Source organism: Sitophilus oryzae, unplaced genomic scaffold (genome assembly GCF_002938485.1).
Source record: "Sitophilus oryzae breed Bouriz unplaced genomic scaffold, Soryzae_2.0 scaffold_1387_pilon_pilon, whole genome shotgun sequence".
In the NCBI taxonomy this organism is placed as follows: domain Eukaryota; kingdom Metazoa; phylum Arthropoda; class Insecta; order Coleoptera; family Curculionidae; genus Sitophilus; species Sitophilus oryzae.
Window position 1 is genome coordinate 226,021 of NW_022146045.1, and position 21,393 is coordinate 247,413.

Here is a 21,393-nt window from a genome sequence, read left to right on the forward strand (position 1 = left end):
ATCAATAAAATTTTACAATAGGAAAATTGTAAACGGATATAATCATTTAAGAGTTTAGTAATCATTTAATGAAATATTAAATACTAGACCTTTAACCAGTGTGTGAGATCATCAAAATTCAAAACTGTTCATGATTAAACATCAACAAAAAAGTCGTTTACCGCATATAGGGCTCTCTCCAGTAAGTATGATTTCAGAGCTTTGTAAAATGCGGGAAAGAATGAAAACGACTTGATATTCAAAGGCAGATGATTTTACATTTTTTGGCATTGTACAGTATTGAGCCTTTAACTAGTTCTGAGCTCGGGGTTGGCAGATAAAAATCGTGCTCTTATATAATCGATAAAAATCGTATACTTATAATAATGGCGTGCGCGTCTCATTTGTACGCTGCTTGTATAGTATTGACAGTTTTATCCAAGTCAAGTTGGAAGTCTTTTTAACTTTGGGTTTGACTTTTTAACTTAGTTCAAGTTTTGAGTTGATTTCAGGACATTTCTTGTATTTTTAATATATTTTTTTCCAAAGGCTGAAAAAATTAGTTTATTTATTTATTTGTATTTTTAATGTTTTTCTTTAAAAAGACTGAAAAGATTAGTTTTTTTATTTATTTATTAATATCTTTGAAACTGTCAAAACATATTTAATAACATCTTAGGATCATGTAAAGTGATCAAAAAGGAAGCTAAATGTAATAATATACAGGGTGTTCCCAGAAGTGTCTCACTTGGATAAAAAATGTAAATGTACTGCCAAAATTATTTATCTATCATTTTACTTCCAATGACTGCGAAGAAGACTGCCTATGACTGCTATGTAATTATTATAGCACTGCCGTAAGACTACCAATGACTGGCAGCGACTGCCAAGAAAATGTACATGTAATTACAATAGTGAGATACCCCTTGGAGTGTTCCATTTAAAAAAAATCATCCCGATCTACTCACACTTTTTTGGGCTACGCTGTGGATGTTAAAATATGTTCCTGAAATACATCCTAATGCCTATTTTAGGTTTTCACTTAAACAAAAATCCCAACTTTATTATTATAGGAGCTACGGATGCCCGACACACTATTGCCGGTCCCTGTATAAACCTTATACTTTTATAAACCTACTACAAATACGGATCTCTGCTAATATACATATATGCGACTGAAATTATACTGTATTATTAATTCGGTCACAATGTAATTAGTAAGGTACACCGCGGATTATCAGTTTCAGATGCATAGCGTTTCACTTAAGCATCTGTTTCAATATTATAGTGGATACTACCACTTGCATATTAATGAAGGTATCAGAATGTATCAATTTAAATAGTCTTTTTTTCAATAGCTATCAAGTTACATTTGGTTAAAAAAATAATAGTATTTGTATTTTCAACACATAACTCCAATTGTTAGTGACACATGGCACTTCAAATGCAGTAGGATTCATACGTACAGTAGGGCACATTCATACGTAGTAGTACTCCAAAAGCATGTCGTATCGTTTGAAAAATGAATATCGGTTAAAACATTTTTTCGTGTTAATGCAAGACAATGTTTCCTAGATATTAAACCAGTTGAACATATACCTATTTGCGACAGGTTAAGGTGCGTTCACACCGGCTGCGCCGCTCCGCGCCGTGCCGCGCAAATCATTTTTTAACATATACTTTTGCGCGGCGTGGAGCGGCGCAGTCGGTGCGAACGCACCTTTAGATGCGAAAATTAAAATGCAGAATGTTGTCTCAAGAAGCAAATTGATGTTATAAAGATGCACGAAGTGGCTGATATGTAATTACTTCTGAGAAGCACATGCAAATTGTTAATACAGTACAAGTTTTTTTAGCTTGCTGTAAATTAAAAAAGTAGATTTGAATATGTAAACATTTCTAATGACATAAAAGAAAAATATAACTCTTTTTTAACCATAATTTTGAATTGAGATATTTGAGTTGGGATTTTACTAATTAATTATAATATAAACAAACTACAAACAATATACCGGGTGCGTCTTAAAAGTGGCACATCCCTATAATTTTTTTATTTTTTTCAAATAATAAGACGAGATTTGGTACATTAGTATATAGCATAAATTAGGATTGATTGACGTATTCAATTGTTTTTGGTCACTTCCTGTTTCAGCGGAAATGACCGCCAGTTTTGATTTTTAAATGGCACCCTCGGTATATTATTTTTATTTTTTTTTATTCGACGACAGAAAATGACACTCTGAATAAAATGATATATCATATCTCAACTTTTGACATTTTTGTTTAAAAAAATCGTATTTTAAGTTTCAATCTAGAGTGTCATATGGCTGTGTTAAAAATACTAATTTTTAATCAAGAAGCCTTGGAAAAATAGATTTGATCATCTAAAGGTTTTCGTGTCTTATCCTGACTTGTTAAAAGATGCTCAAATCGTATTTTTAATCATATCTTAATTATATCTAAAATATAGCAAATAAAAGTTGCAGTCATTTCCGATGAAACAGAAAGTGACCAAAAATAATTGAATACGTCAATCAATCCTAATTTATGTCATATACTAACATACCAAATCTCGTTTTTATATCTGAAAAAATAAAAAGTTATAGGACTGTGCCACTTTTGAGACGCACCCGATATAATAGTCAATTTTAAAGTCATTTCATTATACAGAAAAGTATAATAATTTCTACATGTAATTAAAAGTTGTATTAAAGTAATTAGCCATTTTGCGAAAAATTCTACGTCAGGTACTCTATATTAGGTGTATCGTGATTAACTCTGCTAAACCTTCCATTTCCACTAGCAACAGAACGCGATCCTTTTGTTCATCTAATTAATTGGTAAGTAGGAAATTGCATGTCTGTGGAAATTCTAAACCTAGAACGGGATGGCACTGTTCCATAATAGAGGGTCCGGTAGCATGCTATAGAAATTTTTCCGGATCATACCTACATAATCTTAGGAAACGTATAAATATATGACAGTTAGCAGTTATATAAATAAAATATAACTAGATTTTCCACATCTCGTCAGCCTGATTTTAACAGTTTGTAATAAAAATGCCGATGATACGGTTATAATAGCCAACGATATACAAGAACTGCAATGCATTATAGATTCCGTAGTCCACTATAGTAAGATGTTTGGACTGCATCTCAATATCTCTAAGACCAAACTATTGGTATTTTCTAAGACTCCAATAAATGCACACCTGCGTGTCAAGGGACAAACAATCGAACAAGTGACCTCAATAAAGTATTTAGGAGCTAACATCAATAGTCAGTGCGACCCGAAAAGAGAAATTATTTTCAAGAATTGAGCAAGCGAGAAAAATCTTCGTGAGAATGAAATCATTTTTTACAAGACGAGACCTCAGTGCGGAACTCAGAACTCGAATGGCCAGATGCTACATCTTCTCTATTCTCTGTGTTACTCTGTGGATGTGAGAGCTGGACACTGGATTCACAGACCGAAAAGAGAATAGAAGCCTTCGTAATGTATGTATGCAGACGGATGCTGCGAATCTTATGGGTACAAAGGATCACCAACGATGAAGTACTCCAGCGCATGCAGAAACAAAAAGAGATAGTGAACACCATCAAGGAAAGTAAAATGCAATACCTGGGTCATGTGATGAGAGGTGGTAGATACGAAATACTGCGCCTCATAATAGGGGGCAAAGTGCAAGGGAAAAGATCAGTAGGAAGACGCCAGAGCTCATGGCTAAAAAGATTTGAGGAGATGGTTTGAACGCTCGTCTGCGGAAATCTTCCGGGCTGCAGTTTACAGAGCCACAATTGCCATTTGGATCGCCAACCTTCGGCAGGAAAGGTGTGATAAGAAGAAGAATAAATATGTAAACATTTTTTTTATGCACTTCGATTTAACTTTATGTTAAAGGGTTCCCCACAGACGCTCAGACCGTCTTTGCAAACCTGGATTGTGCAGTTATATGAGTTATAGGTATCGGTCGCCACCCTGGAAATAACATTGTTATTTCATAATTTCTTGTTCAGGTACTGTGCAAACCTGAATAGTATCAAACCAGGTACAGTATCAAACCAAAATTTATAATTTATATGGCACTTATTAGCATTCAGATCAAGTAAAATGTAACTTTAAACATTTTTGGCACTTAGCTTGATAGTAGTGGTACCAGGTGGCGTAGAGGTACAGGCTCTCGTCTACCAATCTCAAGGTAGTGGGTTCGAATCCCACACCCGGCATTTCATCAGCCGACTATTTTTATTAAAATAAAAATAGTTAAGAATATCATCAAAATATGGAAAATTCAGGCCAATCCAAGTTTTTTTTCAGTCGCAATACTTTTTAACGTAAATTTAATTTAAATTAAATATTTCCAGTACCCCTCCCAGACTCAATCTCTAGATGCGCCACTATCAGAAGAAAGGTATGATTGAAAAAAGGCGTCCAGTTGGCTTGGAAATGAACATCGATAACGTTCCCAATCTAATTTTGCATATAAAATGACAGTGATCTTCATTTCAAAAAATTATAATAATTTCTACATATAAGTAAAAGTTGGCTTCCTTAAGCCATTTTGACACCGCTTTTTTTTCGATCATATTGTAATTGTTGTCCCTCTGTACTGAGGAAATATGTTTTTATATCATTATCATAAATTTGTTGCATTAAAATAAAACTACATCATTAGTGTAAACATTTATTTCAATCACCCTATATATGTATAGAAAATGGAAATATTTTGAAAGTGTGAGCTATAATTCTCCACGTATTTTGTAAAAAAATGAATCTCTCAGATTGAAACATCTTCAGATATAAAAGAAAAATGCAGCAGCACAACAAATAACTTCATCAAAAAATATTATTCAAATAATTTCTGAAACATAATAATATGCCGTATCATAGAAACCTTATAAATGCCAAAAGCCAAATACCAGTGCCATATCCAGATTGCTCCAGATTTTGTAGTTGGTCGAATTATTCCTCGAATAATTAATTTGTAAGTTCCGGAAATTATGTTTCAGATGCAGAACTTGCGACCACTTCGATCCAGAGACCGTGTATGATCGAAAAAAAAACGGCGTTGGCGATGGCTATGAAATGAACATCGCTGTCATTTTATAGTATGTAAATTTATATGGGAAATATCATCGATCGTCATTTCCCAGCCAACTGGACGCCGTTTTTTTTTCGATCATGCAATTTTTTTGATTGGATTTCGATTTTGATCACACAATATAATCAAAAATATTACGAACAAACGTTTCTTGAAACACGACAGTTCTTTTGGCATTGTTACCAAAGTTTACAGAATTTCAAGTTCACTTTGATATTACTTTGACCATACAATCTGTGATTTTAGTATATAACGTTGACTTGACCATACAATCTGTACTTTTTTAATACATAACGTGCATACTTTGCATCGATATACAGAGTGTCTGAAATTCGACTCTCGGCATTGGAATTTGAAGATTTGTAAAGGCACATACACAGAAACGAAAACACATGTAAATGTCTTTAAACGTTTTAGGTTTTTTATTAGGTTTCCGCCCTAGGTATCTGATCACAACGAATACTGAATCTGTGATTTTCGAAGCAAAACTTTATTTTATTCTGATTACAGAAAAAGCAAACTCTTTTTTCTTTCTCTTATAATAGGTCCAGCCCATTATAAACACCCATATTTTTTAATACAATTCATAAAAAATCTTACGAAACGAACTGATAAAAAATTGATTAAAATTGTTTTTGCTGTTGATAAGAATATTCTTTAATCATTGATATTATTTAAGTTGGTTATACAACCAGATAATCAATGGCATGTGTCTAAAAATGTTCACTGTTGGTTGGACGATAAGATATGGAATTTTCGAACACGTCTCATGTAGAAGTCATATTTCTATCTTTATTCTTATCAAGGAACTTCCTATGTTTCTTTTTTATTTATTTAAATATTTCTATAGTTTATTCAGTGCCTTCTATTAAAAGATCAGCCTGCGGGCGGACTTTTGTTTACTTCATCAGCTGTACATACTTAGATATTGGGTTAGATTCCGTTTCATATTTTGTCGGTTGATTTTTGGTTTTAACTCTTTGATTTTTGGTATTATTTATTATTGTAGTGCAAAAAACTAATTATTTTGGTGTTGAAGTGACATAAACTACTAGCTCAGATATATGGTCACTCGGTTTCGCATAAAAAATAGAAATTTTAAAAATTACACGTTGTGTAAGAGATTTAACCTAAAAGTGCCCATACATTTTTTACTTATCGTGATTTTTTGTGTGTGTTTTTAAGACTCTAACAATTCATCAATAAAGCTTAAGTGGAGTGTGTTTTTGGTGCTATGCCTCATCTTTGTTGTGTTCCTGGTGGAAAGGATAGTTACTAAGGATAGTTATTATACTAGGCAGCCTAAAGTGTCCGGAAGAGGAAGAAAAGTGGGTACGAGTTATAAATCAAGAGAATTTTATTGAAAATATCTTTAATAAATTTAAAAATAATATTCTCCCATGATGGTATTAATGAAAACTGGACAATTATGTTTATTTTATTCATATTGTGGAATCTCCACTCCAAGTGTTGCTGGTTCAGCTTCGATAGATTCAAACACGTAAGTAGGTATTATGATCTAGGGAAAAATAAAGAATATGTGTATTAGAGATCATGAAAAGATTATTATTTTGAGTTCAAATTTTAAAAAGATTTTTGTAAAGACAAGACTGACACAGTTTAAAAGAAGAATGTGTTTTGTTTGATAATATATAATGTATGTTAAGCATAACATATATTTGTTCAGTAATTTTTAATGAATAGTATTGATTATTTATAATACCAAATTAATATCAAATATTTAAGTGATGGCTGAATACAATATGAATAAAATAACAATAAAATTGGTATATTTGCATAATACAAAATTAAGTTTTAAGAATAAAGGTGTTACTAAAAATACTAAGAAATTCATATTTCTTTGTTTTAATTGGTCTAATGTTATTTACATTTTACGTAAGAATTATACCGTATCATCGAAAAAATCGGCGTCTAGTTGGCTTTGAAATGAACATCGATGACATTCCCTAAATAACTGTACACATAAAATAATTAACTAGAATTTTACAATCTTGAAAATTTGATATTCTTGAACCTTGATTCTAAATATTCTAAATTTTTGATTTTCTTGGAATTTAGGTTCGGGAAAAACGTTGATTGATTTTTCATTTGTTTTTCATTATTTTTATTTGGTTTAAAACGGTTCGGCTAACATTATAGCCTCCATCAGTGTTGTGTCATATGAAAAATAGTGTCAAATATAATCCAAAAATTGCATATAAAATATTCACACCACGCACATAATGTTTACTGCGTACTCCATAGTCAATGTAGATAATTTTAGTGTTAAGAATAATAATTTAAAAAATATGTGGTCATCTTTTGATAAGTTTATATTAGTTTATTAATTGCAGTAAACATTATGAGGTGTGAATTATATTGTATATGTAATTTTTTGGATTATATTCGACACTATTTTTCTCATATGACACAACACTGTGAAGGCTATAGTTAGCCGAAACGTTTTTTTTAAACCAAATAAAAATAATGAAAACCCAAATGAAAACTTAATCAGCGTTTTTCCCGAACCTAAAAATCCCAAGAAAATCAAAAATTTTAGAATAATTTAACATATAAAATGCCAGCGATCTTCATTTCATAGCCATCGCTGACGCCTTTTTTTAGATAATATTGTATTATTTGTAAATATAATTTTTCGAACATTGATACTTGCAAAATATACATATAAATTTTGTGAATGCAAATAATAATACATCACTATTAGTAGATATTAAATGTTTTTGTTAAATTAGATCGATTTTCAAACCCCAAAATTTAAAATATATTTACATTTTACCCATTATCTTATGTACCTATACATTATTTGTACATTGTAAAACATTTGCTGCATTTGTATGGTTCATAGTTTATTTGCCAAAGTATTTATTACTATAAATAGGTATATATGTTGTAGTTATTAACTGTATATTATGTATATTTCATTTAAACTATATCATTTTTAAAATACAAACCAAAAATCTGAGGAATAATTATGTTTTCCATGTATTCTACAACATATTTATTAATCCGTTATATCTAACTAGCGTGACGTCATAAATCTCGCCCGGAGGCTGATCTTTTAATAGAAGGCACTGGTTTATTGAATGAACCCAGGAATGAACCGCATGCGCTCCAATCAGAAACAGACGTGTCAAAATCTCTTCAGAAGTGCCGGTGGAAAAATAAAATATTTTTAATAACATAAAAGAAATACATAAAAATGTTCCTCAAACGAATTTTAGGTAGGGGTATCTTGCTTGATATTGATAATTGTATATCTTAATTTTGCAATTTTTAGTATTTTTAATTGTCACAATATTTGCTACATCCCATGCAAGTATTGGGGGTTACATTTGCCCGTATTCCAGAAAAAAGTTCTTGGAGATTGCTACAAGAGCTCTTAACACAAACACAGAGGATATATCTGTAATTTATTTTGGAGCAAATAGTTTTAAATTACTTAATGAAGCATTACCCAAAGATTTGAAAACTGCCTCATGTGAAAAGCTTAACAAGTTGTTCAAACCTACTGCAGATTTGAGTACATTATTTTATGGATTAAGCACTAACAAGTTGCTAGGATGTGATTCCAAGCTCTCTGTAGAAGGAGTTGTAAAGGTATACATTTTATATACTTTTTATTAAGTAATAAATTACATATTATTTTGGTTAGATTGCTCAAGAGGCTTTACAGAGTGATGTATCATCTGTATTGGATCTTCATTATGCTTCAGAAATTTTAACACTTCTTGGACAACCACTTAGCAATCAACAAAAGATTGTCCAACTTATTCAGGCACAACTAAAAACAGATGACAGTGTCCTGAATTTAGGATATGCTTTACATATAGCTGCATTATTGGGAAATTCGGGAAAATTTATTATTAACCGTATCGAAGATATAGTTGTACAAGCTGATGAAGTTGATGGGAAATTATTACAGTGGGAAGGTGGACTAAGTACAACTTCACAAATTCTTACTGGTTTGTTGAAGTTTCCCACTTCAAATCAATTAACTCAGGTACAGGCTGACAAGCTAGGAAATTATTTACTTTCCAGAACAACAGTACAAACCCCGAAAGGTATAAATCTAGTAACCTGATATTTTCTATTATTATGTTTTCTTTATGTTTAGGAGTATCAGTCCTTTTGGAAGCTGTTACTGCTCTTGCTGCAAGTAAAATATCACCGGTTTCAATCTCTATTGCTGGTCCCACATCTGTCACAGTTAATAAACCAGAATTGAGAATACAAGTTACTAATATTTTGGGTCAACCATTAAAACCTACACCAAGCCCAGTTGTTGCTCAGTCTGCTACAAGAATTGCTGATGATGTTGTCGTACTAGCTAAACAACCACTATCTCCTGGGACAAAGGAATCTGAGTTTATTTTACCATTGAAGTAATTTATTTTATGACTATGTTACATATTTCAAAAATTTACATATTTTGTTATATTGTATAGGTTAGAACCTGGATTTTATAAAATTCTTATTAATGCGGGAACTCATGCTGCAACTCTAAATGCTCGTGTTTTGGGACCCATCGAAATAAAGAACTTTGAGATTGGATTGTCAGACGCTGATGGTAGTTCAGTACCTAAGTTGGAAAAAATAACATTCCCAAATAAATGTAGTAAGATTTTAAAAGGCGATTCTGGGCAAAATTTACTAGTCAAATTTACACTATCTCAACAGGTAAAGTGATTTGCTTTTTATTAATAGGTTTTTTAATAGGTTAAAGTTTATTTTTTTAACAGGTTCACCAAGCTTTTCTCAGATTATCAGCTGGGAAGAAGGAAATTATTTTTGTAGCAGGCTATGAAAGCAATAATCAATACAAAATAGAAGCTGACTTAGGCCAAGAACTCCCATTGTCAGATACCTTTACTATCGAACTGATAATCGGTGACTCAATAATTACTAATCCTATACGCTGGAACGTAGGAAACATTGAAGTTAAATTAAGTGGAGCTGCCACTCAATCAGTTGGGCCAAAAATAATTAGAAGTGCAAAACCAGAAATTGTACATATGTTCAGGCAGCCAGACAAAAGACCTGCCGAAGTAGTATCTCTTTTTTTCACTGCTCTCACTTTGACTCCTTTCTTAGTGCTTCTTGTATCATGGAAAAAAATTGGTGTAAATTTCAGTAACTTTACTCCTTTAGCTATACCTTTCCATCTAGGATTTGGAGCTATTTTAGGGCTGTTTGCCCTCTTCTGGTTAAAACTGAATATGTTTGCCACCTGTGCATATTTAATACCTATTGGAGGTTTTACCTTCTTTGCAGGACAAAGACTGTTGAGCCATGTGGCTAAGAATAAAAAACCTGAAAAGGCTGATAAATAATTGTAAGATAATTGATGTGTAATAATTAATGTTATTCAATATTTTTATTGATAGGATACTTTTTCATTCTTTTGTTAAACAAATATTTGTAGCTGTTATTTTCCAAATTAACTTATCTTTTAAAATAAGACAGAAAATTTCAGTTTTCAGCTTCAATACTAGTATATTACTGAATGAAGAAATAAAAAATTGATTTACATTAAATATATAATATCTAGAAACTAAAGTTACATTTTATTTATAAGTTATTGCTATTTGCAACTACTTGCATGTCAATTAATTGTGGGTTTTGCTTTACTCGGGCAATATATTCTTCAGCCATACAACAAGCTTGTTCAATTTCATAGTTGTGTGACACTAAGGCCACCCATTTAGCTTCCAAATTTTTCAACTGATCTCCACCTTTAGTTTGAAGTGATTTTCTTTGCCAATTTACTTCCTGTAATGCTTGTCTAAGTGTGGATAATTTTTTAGAGGCAATTTTCTCTAGATCTTGGAGTGTTTGTAAATATCGTTGCCATGCAGGGCAACAATATTCCATCATTAGTTGTAAGTTTAAAATTCTTACAGCTTGATGTTCCAATTGAGCCTGAGAATTATTTACACATTCCACCCATGCATTTAATTCAGTTAATTTTCCAGTAGGTGGTGGTGGCAATTCATATCGTTTCATAGAAATGGTTTCCATAGGTAATCGGTTTTGAAGTCTTTCGAACTCGTTATGCATGATTTCTGTCTCAAAACCAGATATGTTTAATGGAGGAAGATGTTCTAAATAATTCTTGGTTGGTCTATATCGCCTGCATTCTTCTTCAACCATTGCAAAAGCCTGTAAGAATACTGTACTAAATAACTTGTTGCAATGTAATCCTTACCTCTGAAATAACTTACCGCTTCTCGAACTCCTGGTTCATCATATCCTTGATCTATATACGGTAAAGCGTCTACAATAACTTCGCCAGCCATTTTATGCAAACGACAAATTACCAAATTATAATTCGTATTTTGGAGTGGTAGCTTTAAAATTAATACAAAGTCATTTTTTAACAACGTATACTTTAAATCATAAAACACATACACAAGACTTTAAACTTTAAATACAAAGTTTATATTAAAAAGGTTTCTGAGGTTAGTTAATACTACACCACAGAAAAATTGTTTCTCTTCTGTGCCACACATACGGATGCCACAGAATACTTAATTCTCCCACAAGTCTCCTGCCTGCAGAGATATAACTTGATTGACTTGACTCTACTTGACTTGTTCAAGAACAAAGTACGGACCCAAGACGGACAATTACGGACCTAATCATATATCAAAGGATGGATGTGTCCTTGATTATGAATAATATATGATCTATTTTGGTTTGTATTTGGTATTCACAGGCGCATATCTGTCAGAATTAGAGGTGGGCCAGTCTGCGATTTTTGTGGAGCTGCTACGCTCTGCGACTGCTCCAATAAAAGCACTGTGACCAGGGTTCGGAAGTAGTTAATTAAGAGGTAATTTACCTGATTAACTACGTGTAGTTTTTCTTCAAAAACTACGTCTTTTCCCGTTCATTAACTACATGAAAAATACGTTAATAAACTATGTATTGATATTATGAATAAATTTCCTTTGTATGAGGTGTAATAGAGATAATATGACGTAAATATTATATTTAAAGCCATATTTCCTCTGTTTTCTTAAATACATTATGTGTTTTTAAAGCTTCAACTTATTATAACCTCACCTCAAACCTTTGATATTTGAAAGTTGCATACATAGGTTACATAAACTACATCCTCTACATAAACTACATTAACTACATGTAATGTAGTTTATGTAGTTTTTAAAAGTAACATGTAGTTTTCCGAACCCTGCCTATAATGCCAAATCTTGACAATATGGTGAAGGTTGAGTTTTGATCTTATTAGTTTTATAGCTGTGTTTATACAAGACCAAATTCAGATTAGTTTGTAATTAGTTTGTGATTTAAATTAAGATCTTTATTATAATATTTTTTATGTCTTAATCTTAATACTATATTATTCTTTGTCTGGAAAATAAATGTTAAAATATCTTAATTTTGCATATCCTATGCCATCCTTCCATTAGGAAAAATATGGTTTATAAATCATATTATGCTAAGAAAATCACATAAATTAGGTGTAAGAGTAAAGAAATCTTAAGGTAGCAGAAAAATTAATGCAATATATGTATATATGCAATATATGTATAAGCAGAATTATATGTATAAGCAGAATTTAAATAGTAAATGTTGCTGAAGCTGATTCTACAATTTTAATTACGGAGGCTAAAAGGCCTTTTAAGGCTTCCATAGTTTTGATGGAATGTTAAAAAAAACCTATTAGGAACATGACATGGAGCTACAGCATTTAAAAATTAAAAAAAAAGAAAAAACTTGGACACATCCCTTTTAATTCCCCGAATTTTTAATAAAGCACTTTTTAAACATAGCATTATAATCTAGAGCAATTAGATTAATTATAGGAATCTAGAATTTTATTTCTATTTAATTTTATTGACTATGAAAATACATAATAAGCGTTCACGTTTCACGTGTTGTGCGAAACTTAATTGCTACTTTACGGTATTTAGCAACAGGACAATCATATGAGAGTTTGAAATTTGGGGTACAAAACACTGGGGTACATAATACCTGAAACATGCAAGGCAATATGTAAAGTTCTCCAAAAATATATGAAAGTAAATATCTTAACAAAATTAAACATTTACTTTCTAATGGCTCAGCAAGGAAACAAAATGTTAATCAAAAACCTATTTAATATGAACAAAAATTAAATAAACAAAAACTAAAAAAATCTACATCTACTTTTAGGCCATGTCAGAATTTTGAGTTAATGAATTTTAATGATCTGTATTTGGCAGTGCAGTAATTTCGGCACTTGTTGATGTAGATGATAACACGCCAGTAGGGGATGCCATCGGTGTGTGGACAACTTTATCACTTTGCTCCCACAATTCTGTTTTAGATGGTATAGAAGAATGCTGTCGAAATTCTCGTACATCTACGATGTCAATATGTTCGTTTAGTTTCTTCAGCAAACCTTGTGTTATAACTCTATGCATCAGTGACTCCGCCAAAATTTGTTGTCGTGTATCCATTTTTCGCATTTTTGCCGCAAAAGATACACATGTGGCTTCATATTCGTCCTGTATAGTCGGAGTGGATAATGTTGTTGTACATGCTTTCATAAAGTTTGTTAAGTCTGAGTCGCATGATATTTTTCGCTTTCTACTTTCAGCAAAAAATTCCCGCTGCTTAAATTCCTGGAAAAAAAATATATTTATCTATTTTTTTGTTGCAGATGCCACAAACAAAGGAAGAATGGCAACAAATTTCATCAGGTTTTAAAACCCAATGGCAAATGATTAACTGCGGAGGTGTGATTGATGGCAAACACATCAGGATCACACCTCCTCCTGGATCTGCATCTCTTTATTATAACTATTAGAAATTTTACAGTATCATCTTGATGGCAGTTATCAATCATAATTATGAATTTATGTATGTAGACATTGGCAAACAAGGCAGAATGTCTGATGATGCTGTGTTCGCATTGACTTCATTTGGACAGAGTTTACATAATAATAGTTTAAACTTGCCAGAAACAAATGAAACAGATGAAGGCTGAAATTTTGTTTTTTTAGCCGATGATGCATTTCCACTTCATACAAATATTCTAAAACCTTTTCCACAAACCAATTTAACTGAACAAGAAATGTAGTTGAAAATACATTTGGAAATATTGCATCAGTATTTAGAATTCTGCATACTCCCATCAATATTGGCCCAGAAAAGATTAAATACATTGTAATGGCAATTTGTTACTTGCACACTTTTTTGAGAAAAACAGCCCCTCGTATAGCAACTTTGCTACATCTGAGACAGATTTAAATAGGTATGCTCAGATAATAGTACCATTACAAGCCAGAACCATTCAAAACTCCTCTGTTGCTGCAAAAACAAATCAACAAGAATATATAGACTTCAACGGCGAAGGTAAAGTTGTCTGGCAAGATGAAATGTTACTCAGTGGAAGATGTTGAATAATCAGTACAATAATATGGTTCAAAAACTATAATTGGTTGTTTATATTTATTTATTAAAATTCTCACCGGTGAGTTTAACATATTTCTAGATACATCTGCACTTGTATCGATCAAGACTTCTACAATTTCTCCTTCTGAAGTTGGAGATACAGCATTATCTAATAAGGGTAGAGGGATGTCTTGGTCTTTTGTAAAAAGTAGCAAATTATAATACCTAAAATTAATTTGATCAATATTTGACCAGATTATTTAAACCTAAATTATATATTATATTACCATAAACTAGGGGAATAAATATTGTCTACACCCGATCCACTTCTATTGCTGTCTTCAATTTTTTTACTTTCCTTTCGAAACGCACTTCTTAGATTTTGAATTTTAGTTTTAACGTCTTTCACCGTTATATTTGTAAAATTCTTACTTTTTAAAAAATTAACCAGGTCCTCATAAGCTAGCCTTTTTAAATGTCTATTAAGATAACTTTCATCTTTCACTTTCCATAAACAAATTTTTTCTTTATACAACTCAATAAATTCACTCGTAATTTGTCTGGTCCACTCCATTAACTTCTAATTTTTATAATAACGATAACTGAAAATTGAAAATATCAATAACGTTAGGTTTAACACTTTAGGCTTGTGCTATTTGTGCGTATCAGCAGTTTAGAACTTGCAACCACAGCTGGCAACGACCCGGACCCCGGACTGCCACATATCCGATATCCGATATTTCTCCGTGGCAGTCGATAACGGACAGATATTTCATGCACAGATGAGAGGTAAAGAAATAAAGACCGCGGCGGGCCAAATCATAGGAAAAAATATATATTTTAGTTTCTCAATGGGACATTGCCTGTATGGGCCGCTCATATATAAATGAAGCGGCCAGGGGGTGGCTATTGGCCCATGCCAAGGATATATAGAAGAAGGATATTCAACTCCCTATAGCGGGCTATGTAGGAAAATATGCCGTATTTTGTCGAGGAAGACGATTTCGTCACGACCAATGAGCGTCGAGTATTTGAAATTGAAAACATATAAATTGACGGTAACCTATGTTTTTTGACTCATTTCACTGACAGATGTGATGAGATTATTATTGTAATTTATAGATCCAAACGTTTTTTGAAAAAATAATGTATTTTAAAGTTATTTCCTAGAGTTTGGTTTGGCCTTCTATATTTTGGTATTTGTCTACTAATAAATAATATCTTATTTTGTTTTTCGATGTATGGAAATCCGCAAGTTTTGTATCTGAAGCCGCAAAGAAATTTCGCTCTATAGTGAGAAAAATGTTATTATATCTTTTTAGACGTAGAATTACAAAAATTTCTTATTTCAGATGTTCTAAATGTGAGTGCATGTCAAAATTTAAATATATACTTGATATATTATTTCAAGTTATATGCTTTGACATTTTTGGAAGTAAACAAATATTGAAGAAAGTGTTGTGCCTTCACAGAATTTAAATTGGCATTAGGAATAGATTTCCCTTGATTTAGTAATGATATTGCTCATAGAAATTGATAATGTGAAGAATAACAATACAGGAACATAGAATAACAAGAAAGAAATTCTAGCAGCAAGTTAGGTTATGAGGATAAATTTTATTTATATAGTTTGTTTAAAAGAGTTTAGTTTGAAAAAAAGTTAAAACAATTATTTTTTTGTCCAGGTCATATTTGATAACTGTTGTTAATTGATAACATATTACAGGGACACGTGTAAAAGACAAAACATTTAGACCCTTTGAAAGAGAAATGTTTGCAATGGATATTAATAAATTCTAGCCAATTTGTATGATGTACAATGCAGGCAATATTTCTGCCTCCTAACGCACTATTCGCGTAAAAGAAGATGTGGGTATTGTATTTATACCTAGGTAGTTAATGATACATGGAATATATTTCTATATTATTGCAATAATGATGTCTTTATGTTGTATTTTTTTAGAAAAGATTTATTATTAGTTGGCTAGTGTGTTAGTAGGATAGCCATTGGTAGTTATAAAGTATGAAGTCGTCAGGTATTAATAATAGGAATTGATCAAAGCTTATATATTTATTGTGATATTTATATTGTGAATTTAAGTAGTTAGAGTTTTGGTTGTTTAATAAACGAATTAATGTGCTTATTGTGTATCTAATTAAAAGAACAATGAAAAGTTGAATACCATAGGGGTACGTATGTTATACAAAGAATTTGCATCAACATTTTTTTGGTTATATACTTGTACTGATATTTGTTTCTTGAACTAAAGAATTATACAGTACCTACTACACAATATAATAATCTGCAGCTACATAGGTAGGTAGCTGTTGGTAATTAAATTTTTTATCTAATATAATATCTAACATCAGAAATATTGTTAATTATCAACTATAAACAACTAAGAACTAGAATTATCAACTATAAACACAATATAATATACTGTATCTTAAGCAATATGTAATTATTTAACAATTATTTTTTTTGGGAAATAAAAACTGGTACTAAATTCTTTTTGACTATTTAATTTCTAAGTCACAAATAATGGTGGACAAATAGCAAGAAAATTATACAAGTAAAACATAATTTTAACTTATTTCTCTAATGGAATTTTGGTATTGATCTACTTAGTAGGATATGCAGTTTATCATATTTTTGAATATTTATATTCAATATTGTTCAGGAACAGCCCAATTACTCTGAAAAAAAAATATATGGTCAAATTCTTTGAAAAGAAACTTTTAAAATCAGTAATGATAAAAAAATATATAATTGTTGTATAGCAGAACCAGGGGACACAGAATTAGGGGAATTAACAATAGATTATTAAAAACTGCCTTCTCTTAAAAAAGTAGTATTATATGCACTTAGAAAGACTATAAAGGATATAAGTACACATAGAAAGAAAGTAAGTATCTATACTACTGATATATATATAACTATATATGAATACGATACCTACAGTATACAATATTACTAGTATAAAAATAACAGCAGAGTCGGCACACTTTAAAATAAAAAAGCAGCATAATATTCAGGTATGTATCTAAGTAAAATTTTCTCAAAAATATTAGAATATGAAATAAATTGATAAAAAATAATCAATATTGGCACTTGAAATTTTAATTTCTTATGTCCTAAATTATTTATATCGTGTTATACATAATATTTACATAAATATTCAATTTAAAAATAGATCAGCACTTGAACGAGTGAATATAAAATAGTATATCATCAATTTCTATGAGCAATATCATTACTAAATCAAGGAAATCTATTCCTAATGCCAATTTAAATTCTGTGAAGGCACAACACTTTCTTCAATATTTGTTTACTTCCAAACAATGTCAAAGCATGTAACTTGAAATAATATTTCAAGTATATATTTTAATTTTTGACATTAAGCACTCACATTTAGAACATCTGAAATAAGAAATTTTGTAATTCTACACGTCTAAAAAGATATAATAACATTTTTCTCACTACAGAGCGAAATTTCTTTGCGGCTTCAGATACAAAACTTGCGAATTTCCATACATCGAAATACAAAATAAGATATTATTTATTAGTAGACAAATACCAGAATATAGAAGGCCAAACCAAACCTCTAGGAAATAACTTTAAAATAAATTATTTATTCAAAAAACGTTTGGATTTTGGATCTATAAATTACAATAACAATCGTCATCACATTTGTCAGTGAAATGAGTCAAAAAACATAGGTTACCGTCAATTTATATGTTTTCAATTTCAAATACTCGACGCCCATTGGTCGTGACGAAATCGTCTTCCTCGACAAAATACGGCACGTTTTTTTTTGGCCAGTCGAATATCCTTATTCTATATATCCTTGGCCCATGCCCATAGCCCATGCTATGGCGTACTTGTTTATTTTTGATCTTGTCCTTGTCTGTTAACTGACCCAAGTTCTGACCGAACGACCTATATAAGTTCAAGCCATTTAAAAGAAAAGAAGAATAATTCTTTATCAAATCTGTGGTTTCCCTTGTTTCGAACCATAAGTTAAAAAGAAGAACATTATTTTTAATCTGTGGTTGCGGTTCTTTTAAGACCTAAAATACGAAAAAGAAGAAGAATACAAGTGGCGCCATTTCGGAAAAAGTGAAAAAATGTTGAACTAAAATGTTTCCAAGGTTGCCAAGATAGCGAAATCCTGAAACTAATCTAAATTAATATTTTATATCAATTTTCATAATTTTCCTCTTCAAAAATTAAGTATATGGAAATATAGATACATTCCATGATGTTTCTACTGCGCAATAAAAATAAAGTTGCTTAGAATATTGCTTCATATTTAGAAATATTTGGTATTTTTTCGGCAATTTTCTTTGGTCGAGATTAAAGATGCATGTTTTTTATTCCTAAATCTAGAGGTATTTTTTTAGGTATTTGTACAGGCAATCAGGTATTTTCTACGTCTTTTAGAACAAGGCAGAGTGTTAGTATACCCAAAGGTGCCCCCATCTTTCACACTTACATAATATATACTTTCAGATTAAAAAAAACCTTTTTCAGTTTTAATATTATACCCTGTCGTCATATTTTAGTCAAATTTGCATTGTTTTAATATAATACTTTAATTATAATTTTCTTTTTTAGAAATGTTATTAATAATATATACATGGGCATAAAAAGACCACCTAAAGAGACCTCTGGGTTGCCCCTTTTTACATTGTCAGGAGATTATTAGCGGGACTTAAGGAACAGAATAAACTCAAATATTGCACAGAAAATTTACTTTTGGTCTAAAAAATATGAAAAATTATAAGAGCGACATAACGATTGACTTCATGTTAACAACGGAAAATGTCGCACGTCAACGAATGGTTTTTATTTGCTGCATAAATAATGGTGTCTCTAAAAGAAAATATATTATTTGTTCTATTGTAACAAAGTTTGGATTTATATGTATATTATGATTTTGTAACGGTTCAATTCATTTTAGACTTACAAAAATATCAATTTAGATTAATTTCAGGATTTCGCTTAATATTTCTCTATCTTGGCAATCCTGGAAACACTTTAGTTCAAGATTTTCTCACTTTTTCTATAATGTCGCCACCTGCTTTTTTCTTCTCTTTCGTATTTTTGGTCTTAAATGAACTCTAACCATAGAATATAAGTAATGTTCTTCTTCTTCTCAAAATCGAATATTTCTAGCAGCTTAGGTCATCAAAAACTAGTTAATCGAAGAATAGCACGACCAATGCCTTCTATTAAAAGATCAGCCTCCGGGCGAGATTTATGACGTCACGCTAGTTAGATATAACGGATTAATAAATATGTTGTAGAATACATGGAAAACATAATTATTCCTCAGATTTTTGGTTTGTATTTTAAAAATGATATAGTTTAAATGAAATATACATAACATACAGTTAATAACTACAACATATATACCTATTTATAGTAATAAATACTTTGGCAAATAAACTATGAACCATACAAATGCAGCAAATGTTTTACAATGTACAAATAATGTATAGGTACATAAGATAATGGGTAAAATGTAAATATATTTTAAATTTTGGGGTTTGAAAAATCGATCTAATTTAACAAAAACATTTAATATCTACTAATAGTGATGTATTATTATTTGCATTCACAAAATTTATATGTATATTTTGCAAAGTATCAATGTTCGAAAAATTATATTTACAAATAATACAATATTATCTAAAAGGCGTCAGCGATGGCTATGAAATGAAGATCGCTGGCATTTTATATGTTAAATTATTCTAAAATTTTGATTTTCTTGATTTTTAGGTTCAGGAAAAACGCTGATTAAGTTTTCATTTGGGTTTTCATTATTTTTGGTTTGTTTAAAAACGTTTCGCTAACTAGAAAATTCACAGTGTTGTGTCATATGAGATAAAATAGTTATGAATCCAAAAAAAATTACATATACAATATAATTCACACCTCATAATGTTTACTGCAATTAATAAACTAATATAAACTTATCAAAAGATGACCACATATTTTTTAAAAATTATTATTCTTAACACTAAAATTATCTACATTGACTATGGAGTACGCAGTAAACATTATGTGGGTGGTGTGAATATTTTATATGCAATTTTTGGATTATATTCGACACTATTTTTTTTCATATGACACAACACTGATGGAGGCTATAATGTTAGCCGAACCGTTTTTTTTTAAACCAAATAAAAAAATAATGAAAACCAAATGAAAAATCAATCAGCGTTTTTCCCGAACCTAAATTCCAAGAAAATCAAAAAAATTTAGAATATTTAGAATCAAGGTTCAAGAATATCAAATTTTCCAAGATTGTAAAATTCTAGTTAATTATTTTATGTGTACAGTTATTTAGGGGAATGGCATCGATGTTCATTTCAAGCCAACTAGACGCCGATTTTTTTCGATGATACGGTATAATTCTTACGTAAAATGTAAATAACATTAGACCAATTAAAACAAAGAAATATGAATTTCTTAGTATTTTTAGTAACACCTTTATTCTTAAAACTTAATTTTGTATTATGCAAATATACCAATTTTAAGTATTGTTATTTTATTCATATTGTATTCAGCCATCACTTAAATATTTGATATTAATTTGGTATTATAAATAATCAATACTATTCATTAAAAATTACTGAACAAATATATGTTATGCTTAACATACATTATATATTATCAAACAAAACACATTCTTCTTTTTAAACAGTATCAGTCTTGTCTTTACAAAAATCTTTTTTAAAATTTGAACTCAAAATAATAATCTTTTTCATGATCTCTAATACACATATTCTTTTATTTTTCCCTAGATCATAATACCTACTTACGTGTTTGAATCTATCGAAGCTGAACCAGCAACACTTGAGTGGAGATTCCACAATATGAATAA

General features: G+C 30.6%; 3 protein-coding genes and 2 long non-coding RNA genes across 6 annotated transcripts; 3 read left to right on the top strand and 2 right to left on the bottom strand.

Moving 5' to 3' along the window:
* Positions 1-8,191: 8,191 nt before the first annotated feature.
* Positions 8,192-10,657, top strand: LOC115875439 (dolichyl-diphosphooligosaccharide--protein glycosyltransferase subunit 2). The gene is made up of 6 exons (XM_030890896.1): positions 8,192-8,322; positions 8,379-8,698; positions 8,754-9,162; positions 9,216-9,483; positions 9,547-9,778; positions 9,841-10,657. The coding sequence occupies exons 1-6, from the start codon at positions 8,301-8,303 to the stop codon at positions 10,429-10,431; spliced, it is 1,842 nt and encodes a 613-aa protein (XP_030746756.1). The 5' UTR covers positions 8,192-8,300; the 3' UTR covers positions 10,432-10,657.
* Positions 10,582-11,660, bottom strand: LOC115875440 (pre-mRNA-splicing factor SPF27). Its single transcript, XM_030890897.1, has 2 exons — positions 11,323-11,660; positions 10,582-11,260 (listed from the first exon to the last, which is right to left on the bottom strand). Exons 1-2 carry the CDS (start codon positions 11,395-11,397, stop codon positions 10,670-10,672), a joined length of 666 nt encoding a protein of 221 aa, XP_030746757.1. The 5' UTR covers positions 11,398-11,660; the 3' UTR covers positions 10,582-10,669.
* A 1,543-nt stretch (positions 11,661-13,203) lies between these two features.
* LOC115875441 lies at positions 13,204-15,269 on the bottom strand. The gene is made up of 3 exons (XM_030890898.1): positions 14,788-15,269; positions 14,578-14,725; positions 13,204-13,728 (listed from the first exon to the last, which is right to left on the bottom strand). The coding sequence occupies exons 1-3, from the start codon at positions 15,072-15,074 to the stop codon at positions 13,306-13,308; spliced, it is 858 nt and encodes a 285-aa protein (XP_030746758.1). The 5' UTR covers positions 15,075-15,269; the 3' UTR covers positions 13,204-13,305.
* A 448-nt stretch (positions 15,270-15,717) lies between these two features.
* On the top strand, positions 15,718-16,063 carry LOC115875442. Its single transcript, XR_004049007.1, has 2 exons — positions 15,718-15,793; positions 15,853-16,063. It is a non-coding gene; the product is annotated as an uncharacterized LOC115875442 (long non-coding RNA).
* A 179-nt stretch (positions 16,064-16,242) lies between these two features.
* LOC115875443 lies at positions 16,243-16,644 on the top strand. Of its 2 annotated transcripts, none has more exons than XR_004049008.1 (2): positions 16,243-16,392; positions 16,464-16,644. It is a non-coding gene; the product is annotated as an uncharacterized LOC115875443 (long non-coding RNA). The 2 variants fall into 2 exon arrangements; XR_004049009.1 differs by having other exon boundaries at positions 16,469-16,644.
* Positions 16,645-21,393: the final 4,749 nt, after the last annotated feature.

Excerpts from the sequence above, each read along its gene's own strand:
- LOC115875441 (XM_030890898.1), bottom strand. The coding sequence starts at position 15,074 with ATGGAGTGGACCAGACAAATTACGAGTGAATTTATTGAGTTGTATAAA. Across the intron at positions 14,726-14,787 it reads ATTTATTCCCCTAGTTTATG|GTATTATAATTTGCTACTTT; the intron begins GTAATATAATAT and ends AATTAATTTTAG. Across the intron at positions 13,729-14,577 it reads GAAATATGTTAAACTCACCG|GAATTTAAGCAGCGGGAATT; the intron begins GTGAGAATTTTA and ends TTTTTTTTCCAG.
- LOC115875440 (XM_030890897.1), bottom strand. The coding sequence starts at position 11,397 with ATGGCTGGCGAAGTTATTGTAGACGCTTTACCGTATATAGATCAAGGA. Across the intron at positions 11,261-11,322 it reads AACCAGGAGTTCGAGAAGCG|GCTTTTGCAATGGTTGAAGA; the intron begins GTAAGTTATTTC and ends GTATTCTTACAG.
- LOC115875439 (XM_030890896.1), top strand. The coding sequence starts at position 8,301 with ATGTTCCTCAAACGAATTTTAG. Across the intron at positions 8,323-8,378 it reads GTTCCTCAAACGAATTTTAG|TATTTTTAATTGTCACAATA; the intron begins GTAGGGGTATCT and ends TGCAATTTTTAG. Across the intron at positions 9,779-9,840 it reads AATTTACACTATCTCAACAG|GTTCACCAAGCTTTTCTCAG; the intron begins GTAAAGTGATTT and ends TTTTTTTAACAG.